This window comes from Mobula birostris, chromosome 9, assembly GCF_030028105.1.
Source record: "Mobula birostris isolate sMobBir1 chromosome 9, sMobBir1.hap1, whole genome shotgun sequence".
Classification (NCBI taxonomy): domain Eukaryota; kingdom Metazoa; phylum Chordata; class Chondrichthyes; order Myliobatiformes; family Myliobatidae; genus Mobula; species Mobula birostris.
The window spans coordinates 35,297,462-35,323,215 of record NC_092378.1 but is presented as its reverse complement, the minus strand read 5'-3'; the positions used below and the strand labels follow the sequence as shown (position 1 = coordinate 35,323,215).

At 40.8% G+C, this 25,754-nt stretch overlaps 1 protein-coding gene across 2 annotated transcripts in view; it reads left to right on the top strand.

The window, feature by feature from the left end:
- The first annotated feature begins 711 nt into the window (after positions 1 to 711).
- LOC140202663 (protein Wnt-7b) overlaps positions 712 to 25,754 on the top strand; it is an 89,733-nt gene continuing 64,690 nt past the window's right edge. For both annotated transcript variants that reach the window (XR_011887144.1, XM_072267796.1), the window contains exons 1-2: positions 712 to 812; positions 1,740 to 1,966. Coding sequence is in view for 1 of the 2 variants with exons in the window: in XM_072267796.1 (XP_072123897.1) it covers positions 730 to 812; positions 1,740 to 1,966 (310 nt within the window). In the remaining variant the exon portion in view is untranslated. The remainder of the gene's footprint in view (positions 813 to 1,739; positions 1,967 to 25,754) is intronic.

Sequence of the window (25,754 nt, the reverse complement as noted above, 5' to 3'; positions counted from 1 at the left end):
AGTAAATCCGTGTCAATTCATGACTATTGCATTGGTAAGGTCCTGCATTATTTCTCACTCTCTCACATTGTGTGTCACAACATGTAAGATCCTAAACAACAACAAAGAACATCGTCAGCCTTAAGGCAAAGTGTTACTTCTGAGACATATTTAAAATGATGCATCTATTCAGACAATAATAATCTTTTTTTTCACTTAGAGTAACAGACAATGCTACAGATATTCTGCTTCTCAGAACCCGGGGTAAATCTCCCCCCTCCCCCCACCCGACACCTTAAGTGTGATCAATTCGATTTTTGTTGCACTGAGTTGTAGAGCCTATTTGTCACTTTTTCCCTTTAGAAAGTGAGTAAGATGATTGTAGGATTTATCTGGCTGTCTATAAGCAGATCAGGGCGATTTTCATTGTCATTTTTGCCCCATTGTGATTTGAAAGGGAGTGGGCGGATTACAGCGGCTGGGATTAGCCTGTCTGCCCAATTGCAACAGGCGGTCTCCAGAGAGCTGATGAACTCTCACAAAACACTCAACCATTTGAACAGCAACTCCCAACAACTGCAAACCACTGCTCCGTCATGAAAGAGAGGCAAAAACGCCAATCTAGCGGCAAGACACTGGACAAGACTGATTGCCGGGGAATTTCACAAAGAAGCAGCTCACATATAGAATCTAGCATTTTCATTATAATAAAATCAACAGCACGAGCAGGAACTGAAGCAGAGAGCGACCATGATCATCTTTTTATCCCGCAGTGTGCTCCTGTCAGTTTATTACCCGCAGATGTTTCTTATCCTCACCAGCGGAAGTTACCTGTAAGTCAGAACAAACATTTAAAATAAATCCTCGAAAATCTTAAAGTCAGTTTACGCGGTAGTTTTGCCACTTTGTCGTTTCGCCTGTAAATTCTAACACTTGCAAGAAAGAATGCTTTGCATTTTTTCCACTCTTTTCGGGTCTTCATCAGACGTCTGATCATACCTTTGCGTTACTCTGCACTTTACTTGTTGCAACGGCTGATTCTTGCTACAGTCATACCACTCACACCGCCAGTTAGTGAGCTGGTAATTTCTCTCCTCCCCCTTAAATGTTTAAATATATCTATCAAATTGGCATTTACTTTATGGCAGAATAGGGAGGAAAAGAGAAAAGCACATTGCGCTCGTTATCTGGGGAGAGTTTCGCTCAGCCCTGCTTTCTGATCTAGGTAGGGCAAAGTGCGTGTTACTTTGGCTCTGCGTTATATTAATTCTCTCCCCTCCTTCCCCTTCTGAATTTCATCCATTTAAAATTAATCCACATGTACACATTCTCTCCCTCCCTCCCTCGGCTAATTATACATTATTCAGCCGGGTGCTTCAGAAAATCTGTGGTTGTTTATTTTTCTCGCAGGGGGATCGCAAAAGACAGGAGTTTCGCGAGAGGGGAGAGAATGGAAATCTCTACGTAGTAGGACGTGCTCTCTGGTTTAACCCCTTCATTTTGTAGTTCCGTGTTAAACAGGGAAAGGATTACATGACTGCAGACCTTGTGGCGGCTTTCCGCCCAGTGCAATGTAGTAACTTCTGTTCTGGGCAGAAAGTGGACGGGTGCCAATTCAACCAAGTTATTGGTTTGGAAATACTTGCAGATGTGGTTTTGCACAGAGAGCTCACCAATTCATAAAGTCACTTTACAGATTTGACGATTTGCTTTCATGTTGTGATTTGATTTTATTGTTCTCTGTCGCTGTTCTATTTTAGAGCGTTGTCCTCAGTTGTCGCCTTGGGAGCGAATATCATTTGCAACAAGATTCCAGGATTGGCGCCCCGGCAGCGGGCGATCTGTCAGAGCCGCCCGGATGCCATCATCGTGATCGGGGAAGGGGCGCAGATGGGAATCAACGAGTGCCAATATCAGTTCAGGTACGGCCGCTGGAACTGCTCAGCTCTCGGAGAGAAAACCGTCTTCGGACAGGAACTAAGAGTGGGTGAGTAAGACAGACTAAAATCATTATAACCCTCAATGGCGATGTAAACTTCTGTTATCTGAACGAGTGGGGGCCAGTGTTGTCCCTGTCTTCAGTAACTTACTGCTGTTACCTTAGACTGAGCAGGTTTTGCATTCTTGCCCTTGGGGTCATTTTGTTTTAACACGTGCCCTTTCTAATTCTTTACCCTATACCCAGTTAAAGTCCGAATAGTTGTAAACAATTTGTATTGCACTTCTCGTTGTTGTTACTAATTGTCTCAAAATACTGCCGTTTGGAACTTGGATAATGCCGAAAGTAGATTTGAAAATTATGCTGACAATATTAACTGGCAACTCGAGTATTGCTCCGGCAGCTCCTGTAATTGCAGCACACGCCTTCTAAAACAAAGGGGTATTGTTTCCGTTGGAGGAGAGGAATGCGTTACGACTCTGATGGATGTGATATTGTCGGCTTCCGTCTCAAAGTCGTAAAGTATTGACTATCAGACCGATTTTGTGTAAGCAGAGTTAATCAATAAATTTACAACTGCGGAGTTCGATGATTCACAAAAGCGGAGATGCAGACAGATGACTGGCAACACTGTTAATAATTTACGCAACAACTACTTGAAGTAAAATTGCAATTTCCGGTTACAAAATATGAGGCACCTGCTGAATGTACACAGGCTCCGCACCGGATTACACAACGCTGTTTTCATACGTGAAATTTGTTTAAAGATAGGATAGGTAATTATCATGTTCAAAAGAAAAGCACAATTGTCCTTTTATTCTTCCCTGCAATGTGTGCGTATTTGTCAAAGCCAGCACCTGTTGCCCATCCCTGGCTGGCGATGAGCATCTTTCTTGAATCATTCCAGCGAGGGCGTTGAATGTATCACAGTGATAGCAGCTCCAGGACTGTGGCTCAACCGGTGCCTTAAAAACTAGTCTGGATGGTGTAGCAGCCAGCTTGTCGTTCTACACGTTCTGTGAAATGAAGGTTGTAGTTTTATAACCATATAACAATTACAGCACAGAAACAGGCCATAGGTGATGTTGAAGAAGATTTGCCAGCTGGTGTTGCTTCATGCAGAAACTGTGTATAGCAGCTAGTGGTAGAAGGAATGACGTTTGTTTAAGACGATGGAGGGGGTGGTAACCAAGCAGGGTGGTTTGTATGGGGCAGTGTCATGCTTCCTGGTAAACACAAGAGATTCTGCACATTCTAAATCCAGAGTAACGCATACTAAATACTGGAAGAACTCACTAGGTAGGGCTGCATCGATGGAGAAAAATAAAGTGTGGGTGTTTTAGGCTGAGAACCTTCATCAGGACTGGAAGGGAAGGGGGAAAAAGCCTATCACCTTCCAGCTTGTGTTCCTTCCTCTCCCCCACCTCCCTATTCTGACTTCTTCTCTCTTCCTTTCCAGTCTTGAGGAAGGGTCTCGGCCCTAAAGGTTGACTCTTTATTCCTCAGTATTTTTGCAGCCACATTTATCCAGAGAAATGGACAGTTGACTGGCTATAGGAAGGATGAAATTAAGCTGCAAAGGGTGCAGAAAAGATTCGCAAGGCTGTTAGTGAAAGTGGAGAATGTGAGTTGTAAGGATAGGACGCATGCCTTTTCCCCTGGAGTAGAGGAGGCTGACAGGTGATAGTGTAGAGGTGTATAAAATCATGAGGGTCATGGATAAGGTGATGGTCACAGACTTTTTCTCAAGATAGGGAATTCTAAAATTTGAGAGCATAGGTTTAAGATAAGAAGGGAAAGATTTAAAGGGATCTGAAGTGCAGCATTTTCACATGAGGGTGGTGGCATTGAATGAACTGCTAGGGGAAGGTACATGGATAGAAATGCTTCAGAGCAATCTGGGCCAAATGCATGGATGGATTGAGTGAAGGACTTGTTTCAGTGCTCTTTACTCTATGACTCTCAATCAAAGTCACAGTAAATCTGTTATCAAAGTGCATATATGTCACCATATACTACCTCAAGATTCATTTTCTTGTTGGCATTTATAGAAAAATAAAGACATTCTATAAATTTTATGAAAAACTATACATAAACAAAGATTGTCAAGCAACCAATCTGCGAAAGAAGACAAACCAAGAAAATAAATAAATAAATAAAACTGAGAACATGAGTTGTAGAGTCCTTGAAAGTGAGTTTATAAGTTGTGAAGTCAGTTCAATGCTGAGGTTAGGGTTAGGAGGTGAAGTTATCCACACTGGTTCAGTTCATTGTTGAGGTGAGTGAAGATATCCATGCTGGTTCAAGAGCCTGATGGTTGCAGGGTAATAAGTGTTCAGGAATTTGAAGTTACTGACCCTCTCTGCCTCTGATCCGCAAAGGAGACTGGCCCTTAGACCTCCAGCTTCTAAAATGATTATGATCCAACAGTCATAATTAACAAGACATTGAAGATAAATCATCATATATTAATCTCTAGGACCTCAGCAGCTTTCACACAATTACATTTAAATAATATCATAATGAATCAATAAAGAAATAGTTATTTCAAACCCCAATCCCATAATGTTGGTTGTAAATAATATTCCAAGTGCACACGCACATGCAACACTTGCCTGAATCACTGGGAGCTATTTGCTATCTTTGCAACTGATTATGAACTTATTTTATCAATTGTAGTGAAGAAATAGAAAGCCTTTGAAATGTAGAAAAATAACTATCCTGAAAACCCAGAGCAAAGTTCTTAACCTTGTGGATCTTTCACTTGGCACTATACTCTAACACACACAAAAAGCTGGAGGAACTCAACAGGTCAGGCAGCATCTATGACGAGGAGAAAGGAGTGGACGTTTCAGACCAAGACCCTTCATCAGGACTTCATAGCTATACTCTGTTGTACCAGCAACAATGTCCTAATTTGAACCTTTGCCATATTAGTACAGATTGCTGTTTTCCCATGCTTGGTTATTGGTGCAGTCTTGATGGGCTGAAGGACCTGTTTCTGGACTGTGAATTTTTCTACTGTGATGTGTAGTTTCTTAGCATGAGTGAAAGTAACAACAAAGGTATTTCTAATGATTGATCTTACTTTGAGGGACTAACTTGTAACAGAAGCACTGAGGTGAAGCAATGAAGTTTGACTGGAAAAAAACAATCTTTCAGGCTGTCACACTAAAAGTGGTGTTAAGACAATGGGTTTTGATTGGCTGTGGCCAACAGTTCCAAAAGGAAATGCTGGCATTTAGCCACTTAAACAGAAGAAGTCTTGAACTTGTGCATCCGAGTTGAATTATGAGATTTATTGCTAAATTCCAGGGGCTAAGTCTTCCACTGAGCTCTGTTACTGGACAGCCTGTGGAGCCCAACAGTAAAGCCCAGTCTTGTTTGGATTGTACTAGGGAATCACCATTCAGATCCTGGACCAGATCACACTTAGCAGAGGATCTCAATGATTTCAATAGGATTTCTAGGCTTTCGAATGATGAGCCAAAGTGCAAATTATGTTTTGAATTATTTTTATGTTGTTTTATATTTTTAATTAATTGTTGTAATTTGTTAACTTCTGAAAATACTTCAAAATAAAATTTACTTCAAATTTAATAGTTTTTAAATGTTTCAGCATCAGATATGTAAAAACTGTTAAATTTAATAGTAAGTTCGAGAGAAGGCATAACCCTTCTGTCAAAGTCTATCTCAGACTAGGTACAATCTCCACACAACATTGCCCAAAGCGTAGTCACTATTCCAAACTTATCACCATCTCAAGATTGTAGAGGGCCAGTAAAGGACGTGCTGTGCATGTGGCCCAGAGAAGTGATTATGGTGGGTGATTTGGGTCAACCAATTCTAATTCAGTGAATATTTCCTGTATATTTTACTAGTTGTTTGAGTAAATCTTTTGTAGTTTTAATTGAATAACACTCAATGAAACAAAGAATATACTAAAATTATCAAAAATATTGGACTGCTACAACAACTGAAATACTCCATAACAATTTTATTAATAGTGAGAGATGGGTAAGGATTATAAATTGGCTTCCTCTTCAAATTTGTGATGTCAGTCTTGTAGTCAATGCCTTGTTGAGTATCCATTATTTCCTTGGTACTTTAATTTTGAAGTTTGAACAATGGCAACATAAAATTGAGGAATGTCTAATGGAAGTTGGGGTACAAGCAATTCCCTGTCATTTCGTGTACACCAAATCTCAATAGGTTTCAAAGGTAGATTTAATGTCAGAGAAATGTGTACAATATACATCCTGAGATTATTTTTCTTCACAAATATCCACGAAAATGGGAGTACCTCAAAGAAAGAATGAATGAATATGATAGAATGCCCTCACTGTTGGACACAGTCTAATGATTAAACGTTGCTGGCTGTATGTTGATGAGTTGCAGAGTACCATGAACAGGCAGATTTGCAACTGTAGCTTGTTGCTTCTTTTTTCCAATTCACATGAGCAGCTATGGCTCATGCCAGCAGAGACTATTGATGTGAATTAGATCTGCTTTTGGTGTTTCTGCAGAGCAGGGCTTTGAACTACATAATCATTTACAAAAAAAACCCAATAACCAGTTTAAAAATCAGATATCAGATACAACTTCTGCGTTAGACAACTCTGTGGAAAATGATCTAACCAATAGATTAGTTAGGGTCATGAATCCTGAGAAACTGGTGTTAATGAGTGCAAAATGTTTGCTTCATCTCTTTTAAAGGAATAAATATATAATAAAGTCAGACACAGACTACACTTGAATATTTACCACAAGATACCCTCTGCAATCAATTTAAAATGATTGCTACCTACTGAGCATTGTAGCTGTGCTATTTCCACTCATTTTCATCAGTAGATGTAGAGTGGTGCCAGGACAATTGTTCTTTAAACAAGTCAAATATTAAATACTTATGCTTGTTTATTAACTTTCAAAAGTTAAGTAGTTTAAGTGTTTCACCATCCCTAAAGGTGGAAGGAAAATGTAGAAGGTAGCATATTTGCACATACAAACCAAATCTGAAATACATCTGAAGTGGTTTATTTTAGATGTGATGCTAAACTATGACCAATTTGCTCGGTCGAGAGGATATGACCTAGCCCGTGACATGTTTTTGAAGATCAGGGAGTTATCACCATTGTACAAACTGACATGTATCCTTTAAAAAATAATCATGAAAGTGAGATATCTGATTATTATCACATTTGTGGGAGCTTGGTCTAGCCAGATTCGCTGTTTTGTTTTCTGTCTTGCATTAGCAACTGCTACTCAGAATTACCCCATCAGCAATAAATGCTTTGGGAACATTTAAAAATGCCATATAATTTCAAGTTATTTTCTGAATGCTTCTCAGTATTAATCGTGGTTTTTTCCTTCTTTCTTAAATGAAATGTTTACCATATAAAAATTAACACATTATGTTAGGAGCAGTTTCCTATTAGTCCACATTAACTTAATATGTCACAGATGTCACAAGTCTATTAATGATACTGAAGGGAAGGAGGAAGAAAAAGAGAATTGGTTGATTACCAGCAGTGTAAAGATGTCATATAGGAGGGTTTTAACCTCACTTTCCTATTAATGTTGTCAGCATGTGTTACTAATGCACTTATAGATTTGTTCCTAACAATAACTAGATGAGATGTACAAGGTATATTTTGCTGCGTTTTTTTAATAGAGGCACAAAAACAATGAAACAGTTCATAGGGCAAAATGCAAAAGTCATTCCCTTCCTTTCAGTTGCATTCAGACTTTTTGTAATTCATCACATGCCATCAGAGGGCAAACAGAATCTCTAGTATTTTGTATTACTGACACTGAGCCTTTGGTTACTTCACTTATTCATAAAGGCAGCAGATGAAGCACTCAATAGCTCTTACTACCTAAAACAAAGTTAGCCAAGAATTTCTGTGTCTCTGTTTTGTTTTCCATTCTCTGTATTTCGGCACATTTAGCTGATGCGGAGATGATGCCAAATCCCCTTAAAGCTGCGACAATGTGACTGAAGAATCCTGTGAAAGTGCAGAAAGCCTTTTCTGCTGCTTTATTCAGTTCTCATAGAGCCAGTCATCTCAATGAAACAACAACCACTTTAGCATAAACTCTGAACTTTATTTGTATTATTGGACATGATGTAAATCATAAACACTCTATTGTTCATCGAAGAAATCAGAAAATCAGACAGAAAATACATGGAAAACAGGTTAAACAGCATCAATGGAGAGTGGAGGAATGTGTTAATATTTCAGATTTTATAACTCTAATAAAGTTACAATTTCTTAAAGATTAATTATTTGTCCATTGCACTGCTGACAAGTGGTCTGGGTGCTTCATTCCTTAGTACACTGACCTTTCACTGCTCAGGAAGTCCCTGTGGTGAACTAGTCTAAGTGGATCCTGAGGTCAATATAATTGAATTGGTCAGAGAATTTTGAAGAATGACATATGATAAAGTCCAGATGAATACTTTTTGAAGAACCATAATCTGAAGGGGAAAGGTTTGTTGCTTGTTACTTGATTTATAACATAAGGAGAAAAAGACTTTACATAACGTAACACATTCACTCCAATTCATTACCACAGGGTTACTTTCACTCAGCTTCACAGAAAGAAGTTAACTAAATCAGAAGGGAATAGAGGTAGGAATGGAAATATTTATCTAAGCCATATTGCTGTCTCACTTCCTACAACTTATTAGTCATTTGGTTGCTTAGAATTTATATTGCATGCATTGACATGCATTCAGTGTGCTCTGGCTATTAGTTAATAGCTAAAGAATAGATTAGCTCTATTTATCACATGTATATCAAAACAGACTGAAATAGGTTTTATGTCAATGACCAACACAGTCTGAGGTTGTGCTGGGGGCAGCCTGCAAGTGCTGCCATGCCTCTGGTGCTAACATAGTGTGCCCACAACTTACTAACCCTAACCCCTACGTGTTTAGAATGTGGGGGGAACCAGAGAACCTGGAGGAAACCCACACGGTGATGGGGAGAACGTACAAACTCCTTATAGTCAGCGGCAGGATTGAACCCACACCACTGGCATTATAAAGTGCAATGCTACTGTGTCACCCTTAGCAGTTGTCCAGAAACAAGTTCAACATAATCGATCAAGCAACTCAGTGTCTTAACCAAAAGATACGTAGATCCCTAAGGATCTCGAATGTTCATACTAACTCACTGCTTTTGGTAGGGAGTGCGTTAGTTTGTAAAGTCAGCTATAAGGTAGCCACAGTAACAAACAGTTAAAGATTAATAAAGAGCTATAAACTCGTGATCTGATATATGCATGATATAACTCAATTGATTTCATTAACAACATTATTAAAGAAAATACAAAGCTGGCAATATAAAATAAACATATGGGAATGCTACTGTTAATTAGATATGGACAACATTTAAATGCAGCATGTTATTTTGCTTCTATTTGTTTAACTTCATCCGCATCTTCAAAGCCACTAAGTCTAGTTTCTGTAAGGCACTGCTCAGGATCAATTAGATGACACTGAAGATTATTAGATGGTCTTTTGATTCTGTGAATGGATATCAATTTAAATGAGCTTTCTTTCTTTCCACTATATACACATGTAGCCTTTTGAAATACAATCTCTTTATAAGGGTTTGTGTCAAGGCATGAAAATCACCTTGTAAACAATTCCATGATCTATCAAAGTCTTATTTAATCTATCAGTGCCAGGGCTCAAGCACTTTTAGTAATCAGTGTGACATGTGCTTTTGTTTGGTTATAAAAACGACTCCAAGCTATTTAATGCATACAGTTCATACACAAACCTTTGGTAACAAGATCTGTGGAAACTCAGTCCTTTTTCATAAATCCTTTTTCAAAAAAGATTTTATTTACTCCACATTATGCATATAATGTAATGTGATGCATAAAATAAACACTATAGTAAATAGATGACTGTTTTTCCAGCAAAGTAATTACAATCCAAGTTGCATTCTAACACTGAGGGAGACTGAAAGTAGGAAACTATAGAACAGTTGGCTTAACATTCATCATAAGAAAATGTTAGATCGTTACAGAAACTAAGTCAGAATTCTGAAAAAAGCTAATCAAGTAAAGTCAACATGGTTTTGTGAAAAGGATATCAGATTTAATGAATGTGTTCAAGTCCTTTGAAGAATTAATGTACTGTAGATAAAGGGGAACTGGTAGATGTGCTGTATGTACATAGATGTCTGATAAGTAAAATCTCACGGTCTAGGAGGTAACAGGTTGGAGTGAATAGAAGATTGGCTGGTCAATGGGAAACTGACAGTGGGTGTAAATGGATCTTTTTCTGGTTAGAAAAGATACAAAAGGAGATTTCCACTGGAATTAGAGCTGGGGGCTTCAAGTTTTGAATGTTGCACTGATACCAAAAAGACCAAGTATCCTACTTTATAATATGAATCATAATGAACTGTGCCATTTAGAATTTACTTAAAATTATCCTAATTAATTTAGTGAATTCTCACTGCCAAACTCCAATGTGCCTGTAATCCAGATTATTGAACTGTACAATATTACTGTACTAAACATTAACACTTAAAAGGATTCTTATTCTCTACATGTAAAATTCATGTACATAGTCTTTTAACCCACTTATATTCTACCTATGCTGCATGCTATAAAGTGCTAATAAACTGTACAATTCTATATGGAACTCTGAACATATAAGTTCACAGGTCAAGGTGATTATCCATTTATTTATTTATTTATTTATTTATTTATTGAGATACAATGCAGAATAGGCCCTTCTGGCCCTACAAGCCGCACTGCCAGAAATCCCCGATTTAACCCTAACCTATTCACAAAACAATTTTAATGACCAAATAATCTACCAACTGGTATATCTTTGGATTGTGGGAGGAAACCAGAGCACCCAGAGGAAACCCACACAGCCACAGGGAGAACATACAAACTCCTTACAGACTGCGGCGGGAATTGATCCTGGATCTGTACTGTAAGGTGTTGTGCTAACCAGTATGCCACCTTGCTTCCCCAAAGTAGATTGTCATCAAGGTACATACATGTAACCATATACAACCCTGAAATTCATTTTCTTACAGGCACTCACAGTAAATACAAGAAACGTAATAGAATCAATGAAAGACTGCACCTGGCAAGATGACCAAACAACCAATACGCAAAAGGCAACAAGCTGTGCAAATATAAAAAGGAAAAAAAATAATAGTAATAATAACAATCATAAATAAATAAGCAATGAAAATCAAGAACATGAGCTGAAGAGTCCTTGAAAGTGAGTCCATAGGTTGTGGGAACAGTTCAGTGATGGGGTGAGTGAAGTTAAGTAAATTTATCCCCTCCTGTTCAAGAGCCTGATGGTTGAAGGAGAATAACTGATCTTGGTGTGAGTCTTGAGGCTCCTGCAACTTCTTCCTGATAGCAGCAGTGAGAAGAGAGCATAGCCTGGATGATGGGGGTCCTTGATGATAGATGCAGCTTTCCTGCGACAGTGCTCCATGTAGATGTGCTCAATGGTGGGGCGAGTTTTACCTGTGATGGGACTGGGCCATATCCCCTACTTTCTGTAGCATTTTACATTCAAGAACATTGGTGTTTCCATACTGGGCCATGATGCAGCCAGTTAATATGCTCTCCACCACACATCTATAGAAGTTGGCCAAAGTTTTAGATGATATGCTGAATCTTCACCAACTTAGAAGAAAGAAAAGATGCTGCTGTGCTTTCTTCATAATGACACTCATATGCTGGACCCGGGACAGATCCTCTGAAATGTTAGCACTGAGGAACTTAAAGTTGCTGACCCTGTCTACCTCTGAATACCCAGTGAGGACTGGCTCATGGACCTCTGGTTTCCTCCTCCTGAAGTCAATAATCAGTTACTTAGTCTTGCGGACATTGAGTGAGAGGCTGTTGTTGCGGCACCACTCAGCCAGATTTTCAATCTCCCTCCTATATGCTGATTCATCACCGCCTTTTATTCAGTAAATGACATAGCATTGGAGCTGTGCTTAGCCCCACAGTCATAAGTATCAAACAGGGGCTAAACCTTGTGGTGCACCTGTGCTGATAGAAATTCTGGAGGAGATGTTGTTGCCAATCTGAACTGAGTGGGGTCTGTAAGTGAGAAAATTGAGGATCCAGTTGCATAAGGAGCTATTGTGGCTAAGGATTTGAAACTTATTGATTAGCTTTGAGGGGATGATAGTATTGAATGCCAAGCTGCAGTCAACAAAGAACATCCTGATGTATGCAACTTTGCTGATGTTTCAGGACTGAGTGAGGAGCCAGTGAAATGGTATCTGCTGTTGTCCAGTTGTGACAGTAGCCAAATTGGACAAGATGCCAGTCACTTCTCAGGCAGGAGTTGATATATCTCATCACCAGCCTCTCAAAGCACTTCATCACAGTGGATGTAAATGCAACTGGATGATAGTCATTGAGGCAAGTTATCATGTTCTTCTTAGGCACCGGTATAATCGAAGTCTGCTTTGCTTGAAGCAGGTGGGTATCTCAGACTGCTGAAGTAAGAGGCTAACGATATCATTGAACACTCCAGCCACTGATCAGCACAGGATTTCAGTACTCGGCCCCGTCTGGGCCAGTTGCTTTCCATGGGTTCACCCTCCTGAAGGATGCCCTAATGTCGGCCTCAGAGACTGAAATCACAGGGTCATCAGGGGGCTATGGGAGATCGTGAAGCTGCCTCCATATTTTGATGGTTGAAGTCAGCATAAAAGACATTGAGCACATCTGGGAGTGAAACCTTGTTGTGGCCCATGTCACTTGGTTTCACTTTTTAGGAGATGATAACAGTCAAACCCTGCCACAGCTCTCAAGCATCATTCAGTGATGCAAGTTTGGTCCAGAATTGCTATTTTGCACATGGGATGGCCTTCCAGAGGTCGTACTTGGACCTCGTGTATTTTACTTGGTCCACTGATCTGGCCTTCAGTGGGTAACAGATCTTGTGGTTCATCTAAAGCTTCTGGTCGGGGAAAACTGAATGATTTTGTGGGGATGCACTCATTTACAACTGTTCTTATAAAGTCCATGACAACTGTGGCGTATTCGTTCGGATCCTCTCATGAGTACTTGAACACGGCCCAGTCTACTGATTCAAGGCAATTCTGTAGCTGTTCCTTTGTCACCTGTGACCACCTCTTTGTTATCCTTACCTCTAGAGCCTTGCTGTTTATCCACTGTTTGTATGCAGGTAGGAGGAGGATAGTCAAGTGATCAGATTTCCCGAAATACCGTCTAGGCATTGAACAATAGGCATTCCTAATTGTAGTATAGCAGCGTTGGAGTGTGATGGGACCCCTGGTACTGCAGGTAATATGTTGATAATAAGCGGGCAGAGATTTCTTCAAGTGAGCCTGATTGAAGTCTCCAACAATTTGAAAAGCATTGGTAGGATGTTTCTTGTTTGCTGATCACAGCACTCAATACTTCAAGTGGCTGTTTTACATTTGCCTTTGGCGGTGTGTAAACTGTGGTCAGGATCACGGAGGAGAACCCTCTTGGTAACTCTCTTGGTTGGCATTTAATCATTAGATGTTTCAGGTCGGGGGAGTAGAGCGCAACAGGACCTCTGTATGGGAGCACCAGAAAGAGTTTATCATGAAACACAGACTGCCTACCTTTTGCCTTCTGTGAATCAGCAGTCGGGTCTATCCTGTGTATCAAGAAGCCTTTGGGTCTTACCAATGTACTCGGCTTGTCCGGAGTGAGCCAGGTCTCCGTAAAGCAGAGAACACAGCAATTCCTCATTTCCCTCCAATACAGCAGTCTTGCCCTTAGTTCCTCAAATCTCATTGTCCAGCAACTGTACATTTGCTAATGAGATGCTGGGTAAAGGAAGTTTCATGCCTTGGCTTTTTAGCCTGGCTTGGCGTTTTCGCCTGCTCCCTCTCTTATGGCTATGGTGAAGTACCTTCATCTGCTTAAAGGGATTTATATTCATATAAATCCATTCCATGACCCAAAATTTCATAACGGTGCTTTCAGTTTTCATATGCATCTGCTTGGTTGCGCCAACTATACAATATTCTACTGTTTACAGTAATTCCATACAAACTTACTGAATTTATACTGTATGAAACACTATAATATCTAACTTAATAATGATGTACAGAATCAATTTTGCAATCAAGTATTGCAATACCACAAATATAGTAATTATAGTGTATGGAGTACAGAATATTAGAAACTTTCATTGAATGTTCTAAGGCTGTGCATAAATTCTCATATAAATTGCATCATAAAACAGAAGTTAGGGAATGAACTGATTCAACAATGGGGTAAAAATTCTATGATTCAAGAAAGTAACAAGGCCTAACAAGTGCATATCAGTGAGCAAAAGAGTGACGGGGAGCAGAGCATCATATAATTTAGGATAATAGGATACTAGAGTTTCGTATGTTCTCAGATTTGTGAAGAGTGGAAAAAGGAGGGAGTCCAGGTGTGCACTTTTACAGTCAACCAAAAAATACTTAAGGGCTGGCTAAGGTTCTCAGCAGCAAATTACTGAGGAAGGGGAGCTTTCAGATGATGCTGCAGAGGGTTAGGGTAATGTTGGATGTTTATCTCAGGGTAAAAAATTTTAAAAATCAGTCTCAGTTCAGACTGTATTTGGCCAGGAGGGTGGAGTTAGTGGTGAAGGATCAATACTGGGGAGGAAGTGTGAAAATGGAGGCCAAGACTGGATTAGCTATGATCTTATCAAATGGCAGAACAGGCTCAAGTGGAAGATTGGCCTACTTCTGCTTGTGTTGCTTGTGTTCTTATGTACCTGGGATCAAAACCAATAGTTTTGTTTTCCTAGTACTTGATTGCCTTTTCCAGTAAATTAACCTCGTAATTTCTGAGCTCATTTCTGCATACCTCGACACTGTTTTATCCCCCCTTGTTCAATCCCTTCCCACCTATGTTCGTGACACTTCTCATGCTTTGAAATTTTTCAATGATTTTAAGTTCCCTGGCCACCAGTGCTTTATTTTCACCATGGGTGTCCAGTCCCTATATACTTCCATCCCCCACCAGGAAGGTCTCAAAGCTCTCCGTTTCTTTTTGGATTCTAGACCTAACCAGTTCCCCTCTACCACCACTCTGTTCTGTCTAGCAGAATTAGTCCTTACTCTTAATAATTTCTCCTTTGGCTCCTCCCACTTCCTCCAAACTAAAAGTGTAGCCATGGGCACCCATATGGGTCCCAGCTATTCCTGCCTTTTTGCTGGCTTTGTGGAACCATCCATGTTCCAAACCTATACTGGTATCTGTACCCCACTATTCCTTCGCTACATTGACGACTGCATTGGCGCTGCTTCCTGCACACATGCTAAGCTCATTGACTTCATTGACATTGCCTCCAACTTTCACCCTGCCCTCAAGTTTACCTGGTCCATTTCCGACACCTCCCTCCCCTTTCTAGATCTTTCTGTCTGTATCTCTGGAGACAACTTATCTACTGATGTCTACTATAAGCCTACGGACTCTCACAGGCATCTGGACTATTCCTACTTCTCACCCTGTCGCTTGCAAAAATGCCACCCCCTTCTCGCAATTCCTCCGTCTCCGCCGCATCTGCTCTCAGGATGAGGCTTTTCATTCTAGGACGAAGGAGATGTCCTCCTTTTTTAAAGAAAGGGGCTTCCCTTCCTCCACCATCAACTCTGCTCTGAAACGCATCTCTCCCATTTCACGCACATCTGCTCTCATCCCATCCTCCTGCCACCCCACTAGGAATAGGGTTCCCCTGGTCCTCACCTACCACCCCACCAGCCTCTGGGTCCAACATATAATTCTCCATAACTTCTGCCACCTTCAATGGGATCCCACCACTAAGCACATTGTTCCCTCCCCCACTCTCTCTGCTTTCTGCAGGGATCACTCCCTACGTGACTCCCTTGTCCATTCGTTTCCCCCCCCATCCCTCCCCACCGATCTCCCTCCTGGCACTTATCCTTGTAAGCGGAACAAGTGCTACACATGCCCTTACACTTCCTCCCTCACTACCATTCAGGGCCTCAGACAGTCCTTCCAGGTGAGGTGACACTTCACCTTTGAGTCAGCTGGGGTGATATGCTGTGTCCGGTGCTCCCAATGCAGCCTTCTATATACTGGCGAGACCTGACGCAGACTGGGAGACCGTTTCGCTGAACACCTGTGCTCTGTCTCCCAGTGGCCACACATTTTAATTCCACATCCCATTCCCATTCTGTTATGTCTATCCACAGCCTCCTCTACTGTAAAGATGAAGCCACACTCAGGCTGGAGGAATAACACCTTATATTCCGTCTGGGTAGCCTCCAACCTGATGGCATGAACACTGACTTCTCTAACTTCCATTAATGCCCCACCTCCCCCTTGGACCCCATCCGTTATTGCCCATCCTCTGGGCTTCCCCACTCCCCTTGTCTTTCTCCTCTGGCCTCCCATCCCATGATCTTCTCATATTCCTTTTGCCAATCAACTGTCCAGCTCTTGGCTCCATCCCTCCCCCTCCTTTCTTCCCCTATCATTTTGGATCTCCCCCTCCCCCTCCCACTTTCAAATCTATTACTAGTTCTTCTTTCAGTTAGTCCTGACGAAGGGTCTCGGCTCCAAACGTCGACTGTACCTCTTCCTATAGATGGTGCCTGGCCTGCTGCGTTCACCAGCAACTTTTATGTGTGTTGCTTGAAATTCCAGCATCTACAGATTTCCTTGTGTTTGTGTCTTGTAATTCAGTTCTTCAATAGACTACAGCCTGAGCTGGGATTGTCAAGACAGTCCTTCTTTTATGAATTCAACAGCTTCTGATTGTCAGATTGTTTTGACCTACTTAAATTCCTGGGATGGATGATTGTCCTATGTGTAATCAGACTGAAAAACGAGAGGTGAACTCATTTTAGCAACATGAAGGATACAGAGTTCTTACAGGAAGATGCAGGGTGATATTGCTCAGATATCTAGAACTAGGGATTATAGTCTGAAAATAAGGGATCAACTGTCAGAACCGAAATGAGGAGAAATTTCTTTACCTGAAGGTAGTAATCGTCAAGAGGAGAAAGCTGTGTGTATACTCTGTGGGTGAGTCTATTCAGGATGGAGATTTTGGATATTAAAGGAATGAAGGGATATGGAAATGGAGACATAAAGATTCTTGCAGTATAAGGTCAACCATGAATAACAAAATACTGTATATCTGAGGGGCTGAATGGCCAAACATTAAATTATTGCATTGTGCGGCAAAGGCATCAGTCACTATACTGGATTGCTTATGGTGTGAGTGAAGGATAGCAATTTGTGATGGTTAACTGGGTGAACCATCAACAATTGACCTGCAGTTAACCCACAAATAATGCATTTGCAGCAGTTTGAAGGCTTAGTTACCATTTTAAATGCTGTAGCTTGGAAAATACTGTCTCTGTAAAGCTTTATGCCAGGACCAACAAGAGAAGTGCATCACTAAACTCAGAGCTAAGGTTTGGACATGTTTTTTGATTATTCAGCACACCAGCCATATAGCTTCTTGTTTAACAAATACTCTGTTATTAACACAATCCAAAGAAAATTCCTGTTCCTAACCTCATTAGCACTTGAAAGTTACAGATCGAAAGGAGATCAACTTCATCTATATACGTGTGTGTGCGCGCGTGTGTGTGCGCGCGTGTGTGTGTGTGTGTGTGTGTGTGTGTGTGTGTGTGTGTGTGTATTACATTGCAAGATCACTGCATTTTATCTTTTATCTTCCTACCAAATTTAGGGTACCAACATTTCTTGTATTGTAAACTCCCACATTATTGTTAATTATAACAGTGTACAAGAAACCCTAACACATTTGTAAGTGAAAATAACAGCAAGACAGGAGAATTATCAAATGAAACTCAATATCGGGAAATATTAATTTATCTAAAGAAATATTCAGGTAGTCATCAAATGATACTGGTCAAAGTAGTAGATTTTATGGAATGCCTTAAAAGAGAGAAAAAAGATAGGGAAGTTAGGAAGGGAATTCTTGAGTCTAGGGCTCAGGGAGCTGAAATCATGGCTACCAGTGGTGGCGCAATTAAGTGGTGTGAAATAAAAGATAATAGATATCTTGGAGTCTTGCAAGGCTGGGATAAGTTACAGTGACAGTGTGCGGGTAAGGTCATTGGAATAATTTGAAAAGAAGAATGAAGATTATTAAACTGATGAGAGAAAACCCACAGATACTGGAAATCAAAGAAATACAAAGCAATGCAGGAAGAATTCAACAGGTTAGGCAGCATCTATGGAAAAGAGTAAACAGTCGATGTTTTGGGTCGAGACCCTTCATTACAACTCTTGAACCATTGATGGTTTACTCTTTTCCATAGATGCTGCCTGGCCTGCTGAGTTCTTCCAGCATTTTGTGTCTATTTTTGAACTGAACTTTTGGTTGCTAATTGATTCGAATATTGGCTTGGCAATGGGAGGTAGAGGAAGGATTCTTTTTGAGTCAGAAGTCTGTGATCAGTGTACTGCAGGGATTATTGCTGGGGTCATTTCTCATGATGTGAATGTAGGAAGTCCGATTATTAACTTTGCAGATAATATGAAATTATATACACTGCTCTCTAGAGGTGTGTTCTAATCGAGAGAGCTCTGTATATTCACTACCACTAAGATTACAACATTCAGCACTCCTGAGTGAAGAAATTTCCCCTCATTTCAGTCCTGAACATCTGATCCCTTATTTTCGGATAACGGCCCCTAGTTCTAGTTTAGCAAGAAAGGTTATCTAAGACAACAGCAGGATGTAGATCTGATAGAAAGTTTGTTCAGAGTATTGGTAGATGGAGCATCATCCTGACAAGGTGAGAAGTGATGCATTTTGTGAAGTCATATCGGGGTAGAACATATGCAGTAAATGCTGGGGCACCAAGGAATAATGATAAACAAATGGTCTTTGAGATTCAAGTACGCAGTTCTCGGATTGTGGCAACACAGCAAGATAGGCTGGTGAAGAAGGCATGCTTGCTTTCATAAGCAGGCACATAAAATATAAAAGTGGGGAGGTTATATTGCAACTTTTCAAAATGCTGGTTAGCCCAGTTTTGGGGAGTTGTGTGCAGCTGTGGTCACTGCACTATAGGAAGGATATGGTTATGCTGTAGAGAATGTAGAGGAAATTCCCCAGGACTTTGCCTGGGTTGGAGGAGGACTGGAGTAAAGGAAGCTGAGGAGTGACCTGATAGAAGTCATATAAAATTATAAGCAACATACGTTTGTAGATACAGATTGGCAGAATCTTTTTTCCATGAAAGGGATATCAAAGATAAGACAGCATACAGTAATTTAAAGTGACAGGAAAGAGGATTTGAAGGGACAGTCTTGTACACAGCGGTATTGAAAGCACAGCTTGAGGAGGGGATGGAGTAAGATACAGTGACTATATTCAAAAGACATCCAGACAGACAGTTAAATTGGCAAGACAGAGAGGGATACGGACAAAATGCAGCCATACGGGATGTGTAGAAAGGCAAAGTGTTAGCATAGGCGTAGTGGGCTGAAAGGCCCACCATTTTTGTGCTAAAAAAATCCATTATTACTCAAAAAGAGGCAGTGCAGGAGCGGGTTGGAATTGTCACATGCGGCCTAACCAAAAGCCTGGGTAAGGATTTCAGTAGTAGCTGAGCAGTAGTGTGGGTGAAAAACAGACAGTGTTCTGGAGATAAACCTATGATGGTGTGGAGCTTTGGCATTTGTCCACAGCGTTCACTTTCAAACAGTGGTTGAGGAACAGATTTTGCTGCAGGGATTGAGGAAAATGGCTTCATTCTTTCCAGTATTTGAGATTTCTGCTGGTCCTGGTTTGGATGCCGGTTGAGTTTTTTGGCATCTAGAAATCATGAAGCAGATGAAGAAGTCCTTGTTGAAGTGGAGGTGCGAAAGGTCAATGCATATTTAGAAGCAGGTTGTTTCTCAGACTGGAGGCCCGTCACCAGTGGTGTGTCTCGGCTGGTGCTGGGTTTGTTGTCACTCTGTCATTTGTATCATTGGTTTGGATGAGAATATACAAGACATGGTCAGTAGGTTCACAGGTGACAATAAAGTAGGTGGCATAGTGAAATGAAGGTTATTTAAAAAATTATGGGGAGTCTTGATCGGCTAGGTAATTGAGCTGAAAAGCAGCAAATGGAGTTTAATTCAGATAACTGTAAGGTGTTGCATTTTGGAAAGCGTGGTCAAGGTAGGACTTCCACAGTAAACGGTTGTGAGAAGTGTTGTAGAACAGAGGGACCTTGGAGTTCAATACACAGGGTTCCCTGAAAGTGGAGCCACAGGTAGACAAGGTGTTGAAGACCGCTTCCAGCACAGTGGCCCTCATCAGTCAGGGCATGAAGTATAGAAGTTGGGAGGGTTATGTTGCAGTTACTGTATACAAGATGCCGATATGCAATTGGAATATTGTGTTGAGTTTTAATCACCTTGCTGTAGGAAAGATTACTAAACTGGAAAGAATGCAAAAAAGATTTACAAGTATGTTGTTGTAAGATTGAGTGAAAGGGAAAGAGTGGACAGGCTAGGACTTTTCCCTTGGAGCGCAGGGGACTGAGAGGTGATCATGTAGAACTGTGTAAAATCATGAGAGATAGGGTGAACACAGAGTTGGGGAAATATTAAGTCGGAACTTGATGTGCAACTGTTTTTACACAGAGGATGGTATGTTTGTTTATTTATTGAGCGATACAACATGGAGCAGGCCTCTTCGAGCCACACCACCCTAGTAACCCCTGAAAAACACGATTAACCTTAATCTAATCTCGGACAATGTACAACGGCCAGTTAACCTACCTGGTTCAACTTTGGACTGTGAGAGGAAGCTGGAGGTCCCAGAGAAAACCCACAGGGAGAACATGCTGAGACTTCTTACAGAACAGCCTCGAAGTTGAACTCGGAACTCTGGAATGCCCTGAGCTGTAATAGTGTCGCACTAACCACTATCCTGCCATGGTGCCTGTATATGAAATTAGCTTTCAGAGAAAGTGGTTGAGGCAGGTACAATAACAACTTTTAAAAAGAGAGTTGAACGGGTACATGGATGGGAAAGCTTTATTAAGGTACAGACCGAACACTGACAAGTGGGACTAGCTTGGATGGGTATCTTAACTATGAGAAAATCTGTAGACACTGGAAATCTAAAGCAACAAATTGCTGGAGGAATTCAGCAGGCCGGCAGCATCTATGGAAAAGAGTAAACAGTTGACTTTTCGCACCTGAGACCCACCATCAGGACTCTTGAACTGTTGACTGTTTACTCCTTTCCATAGATGATAGCTGGCCTGATGAGTTCCTCCAGCAATTTGGATGGGCATCGTGGTTAATATCAGCCAGCTGGGCTGAAGGGTCTGTTTCACTACTATATGATTCTATAAGCTCACAGTGTGTTTACAAATGAAGCTGCCAAGTGTCAGCAGAATGTGGACACACTATTAAATAAGTATTGGGTTAAACTCAAGTTTTGTTCTGTGCTATAATGTGGAAAATAAATACTGAGAGAGAATGCAGCATTATCTTTTTTCCTCTTGTGCCTTTTGTGGGGCAATAGATTGTTACATATAATATCCAATGGTGCTATTTCTGCAAGAACAACAGGATTAGTACAGGATTGTGCAAGTACTGCAGTACTGTACTGAATATACAATACCTTACAGAAAACTGCAGAATAGTAATGTATTCAGTATTATGATAAAATAGGTGGTCTAGATATTCTTTAGTATGGTACATATGCTTTTAAGCACAATGCAGAATAACTGTACCTGCTTGCTAAACAGGATCTCTTTTTGTGCAGATATCAAATTCTGGAAAATTGTTCCGAGTCCTCTTTGCAAATGGGACACACACAGTGATGCTAAATGGTGTGTAATGTATGTCATGATCATTCATGGCTCCTCAGCAGCAACGATTGCTTACACTGAAACACTGAATGTTCAGACTTGTTTCAGTGTTGATTAAAAAGGGATCATCCTTAACTCGTCGATTGCTGGTAATTAGATGCTGCTCTTTCTGTGAGCAGATCCTATCAATATTTTGCATGGTATTCACTCCAACCTTTCTTTCTGTTGTTGCACAAGTCATCCTGCGCCAATCATATGTCTGACATCCTCCCTGTCCTAGCTTGAATGTATCCCTCAACCGTGATATTAATATGGAAATTCAACTTTGAGCACAATACTGAATCATACATCGGGGCATTATGACATAATGTGGATTGAAACCCCAATTACCACTATAAAGTATTATGATGCAGTACTATCATTGCAACATGCTAATTTTTGCAACAATCTAAACTTATCAATAGTTTCTACAATAAATGAAAGCAATTATAGAAAAGCATGGAGTCTCTTTTCATTCTATGACATGAGGGATGATATCCTGCCTGAATGGATTATCCAGCCATCGTTAAATGACTCAGTGTTCACTACCTAGTTACACTTTGAAGTGGCGGAATAATGGGTGAGGTCGAAGGCTGTGCACTGGTTTTGAGGAATGTCACAATATATTGTGGCCCAAGGTATTGTAAGCATTGTGTTGCCCAACATACAACAACATGCACAAAATCCTCAAGTTTTTTTGCACAATGTACCTTCGCTCAGGAATACTGATCTATTTTCTCTATTTTGGGTGCTCTGACAAAAGTATAATTGAAATCGTAAAGTTAAACTATGGATAAAACCCACAAGAGGTGACTAAGATTGGGTTTCTAACTTGCACAGAATTGATGCAGGAGAATGGTGTTGAGAGGGAAAATAAATCAGTCATAATTGAATGCTGGAGCAAACTTGATGGGCCGAATTGTCCAATTCTGCACCTATGTATTATGGTCTATGGTCTTAAACCTTTGGTCTCTCCCCCACCCACCTACTGCCACTGCTTTGTGAAGTGCTCTGAGGCAATATTCTTTGATAAATGTAAGCTGCATAAAATGTAAGGTCAGCAAACAAACTCTAACAAAAGCTGTTGTTTTCATTAGTGCTTTCAGAGCTACCCGAAGGGGTTGGACACAATATAGCCTTGTGGTACTGCAGGTGACTGGTTGTGAAGTGGACCAAAGTTCAAAGTAAATTTATTATCAAAGTAGGTATATGACACCATATACTGCTCTGAGACTCATTTTCTTGCAGGCATTCACAGGAACAAAGAAATGCAATAGAATCAATGAAAAACAACACACAAAGACAGACAGTCAATGTGCAAAAGAAGACAGACTGTGCAAATACAACCCCCCCAACAATTAATTAATTAATTAATAATATCGAGAACATGAGTGCAGAGTCCTTGAAAGAGAGTCCATTTTTCAAGTTGTCAAATCAGTTCATTGTTGAGTGAAGTTATCCACACTGGTTCAGGAGCCTGATGGTAGAAGGGTAAATGACCGCTCCTGAACCTGGTAGTGTAGGACCTTGGGCTCCTGTACTTCCTTGCTGTAAGCAGCAGTGAGAAGAGAACATGGCCTGTATGGTGGGGGTCCTTGATGTCAGATGCTGCTTTCTTTTGGCAACGCTCCTTGTAGTGCTCAGTGGTGGGGAGGGCTTTACCAATGATGGACTGGGCTGTTTCAACTACTTTTCTGTTCTTGGGCATTGCTGTTTCTATACCAGACTGTGATGCAATTAATCAGGATACCTTCCACTGTGCATTTAGATGTTTGTCAAAGTTTTAGATGACATGGCAAATCTGTGTAAACTTTTGAGAAAGGAGAGGCACTGCTGTGCTTGTTTGTAATAGCATTTATGTGCTGGTCCCGGGCAGATCCTCTGAAATGATAACACCAAGGAATTTACTTACCCTCTCACCTCCAATCCCAGAATGGGGACTGGCTCATGGACTTCCAGGTTCTTCCTCCTGTAGTCAATAATCAGCTCTTTGGTTTTGCTGATGTTGAGTGAGAGGTTCTTGTGGCACCATTCAATCTCCCTCCTACATGTTGGTTCATCATCACATTTGATTCGGCCAACAGTGCTGTCATCAACAAACTTAAATATAGTGTTGGAGCTGTACTTAACCTCACAATCATAAATATAAAGTGAGTAGAGCAGGGGGCTAAGCACGCAGCTTGCGGTGCACCTATGATGGAGAAGATGTTGTTGCCAATTCGAACTGACTGAGGTCTGCAAGTAAGGAAATTGAGGATCCAGTTGCACAAGGAAGAATTGAGGCCTACGTTTTAGAGCTTACTGATTGATTTTAAGGGGATTGTAGTATTGAATGTAATGAAAACCAATTTTCCCCTGGGATCAATAAAGTATGACTATGACTACTATGACTATGAATGCTGAGCTGTAGTCAATGAAGAGCATCCTGATGTATGCATCTTCACAGTCCAGATATTCCAGGGCTGAGTTAAGAGCCAATGAAATGGCATCTGATGTTGACTTCTTGTAACAGTAGGCAAATTGGAGCAGATCCAAGTCACTCCTCAGACAGGAGTTGATATGCTTCATCACGAACCTCTCAAAGCACTTCATCACAGTGGATGTAAGTGCTACTGGACGGTAGTCATTGAGGCAAGTTACCATGTTCTTCTTGGGCACTGGTATGATTGAAGTCTGCTTGAAGCAGATGGGTACCTCAGGTTGCTGAAGCAAGAGGATAACAATGTCCATAAACACTCCAGCCAGTTGATTAGCACAGGGCTTCAGTACTGATCCAGGTACACTGTCTGGGTCAGATGCTTTCTATCGGTTTACCCTCCTGAAGGATGCTCTCACATTAGCCTCAGAGACAGAAATTGCAGTGTTCCAGGGGCTGTGGGAGTTTATGAGGGTCCCTCCATGGTCAAAGTGACCGTATTAAAGGCATTGAGCTCATCTGGGACAGAAAATTTGTCATCATACATGTCGCTTGGTTTTGCTTTGAATGCTTTCAATTCTATAAACTAACACATATTTATCCTACCTTTTTAAAATATCCACTTTTCTCCTCCTAAGCCATTCTCGGCCTGAAACGTCGACTGCACCTCTTCCTAGAGATGCTGCCTGGCCTGCTGCGTTCACCAGCAACTTTGATGTGTGTTGCTTGAATTTCCAGCATCTGCAGAATTCCTGTTGTTCCCTGTGTGAAAATTTTTCTTTTATTAAGATATCTTTCTCAGTCTCTCTTTGTGACAATTTGCTCTGTGTGTAGGTACCCTCGATTCAATTTACTCCTTCAGAGGGTTCTATAGTGGATTCTGGTTAATTGGGACACTATGGGATCAATACATTTTGGCTCAATTAAGCATCTGCCTGAATTAGTCCAAGTTTCTTGGAAATGGTTAAAAAGGTATGTAAAAAGAAGGCCAAACTACCATTTAAGTGATTAACAAACTATGTACTTAAATGAAATACCAAACAACTTAGAACACTACCAAACAGTAATATAACCATATAACAATTACAGCATGGAAACAGGCCATCTCGGCCCTTCTCGTCCATGCCAAACTCTTACTCTCACCTAGTCCCACCAACTTGCCCATAACCCTCCATTCCTTTCCTGTCCATATAGCTATCCAATTTAACTTTAAATGACAATATCGAACCTGCCTCAACCACTTCTGCTGGAAGCTCGTTCCACACAGCTACCACTCTCTGAGTAAAGAAGTTCCCCCTCATGTTACCCGTAAACTTTTGCCCTTTAATTCTCAACTCATGTCCTCTTGTTTGAATCTCCCCCACTCTCAATGGAAAAAGCCTGTCCACGTCAACTCTATCTATCCCCCTCATAATTTTAAATACCTCTATCAAGTCCCCCCTCAACGTTCTACGTTCCAAAGAATAAAGACCCAACTTGTTCAACCTTTCTCTGTAACTTAGGTGATGAAACCCAGGTAACATTCTAGTAAATCTTCTCTGTACTC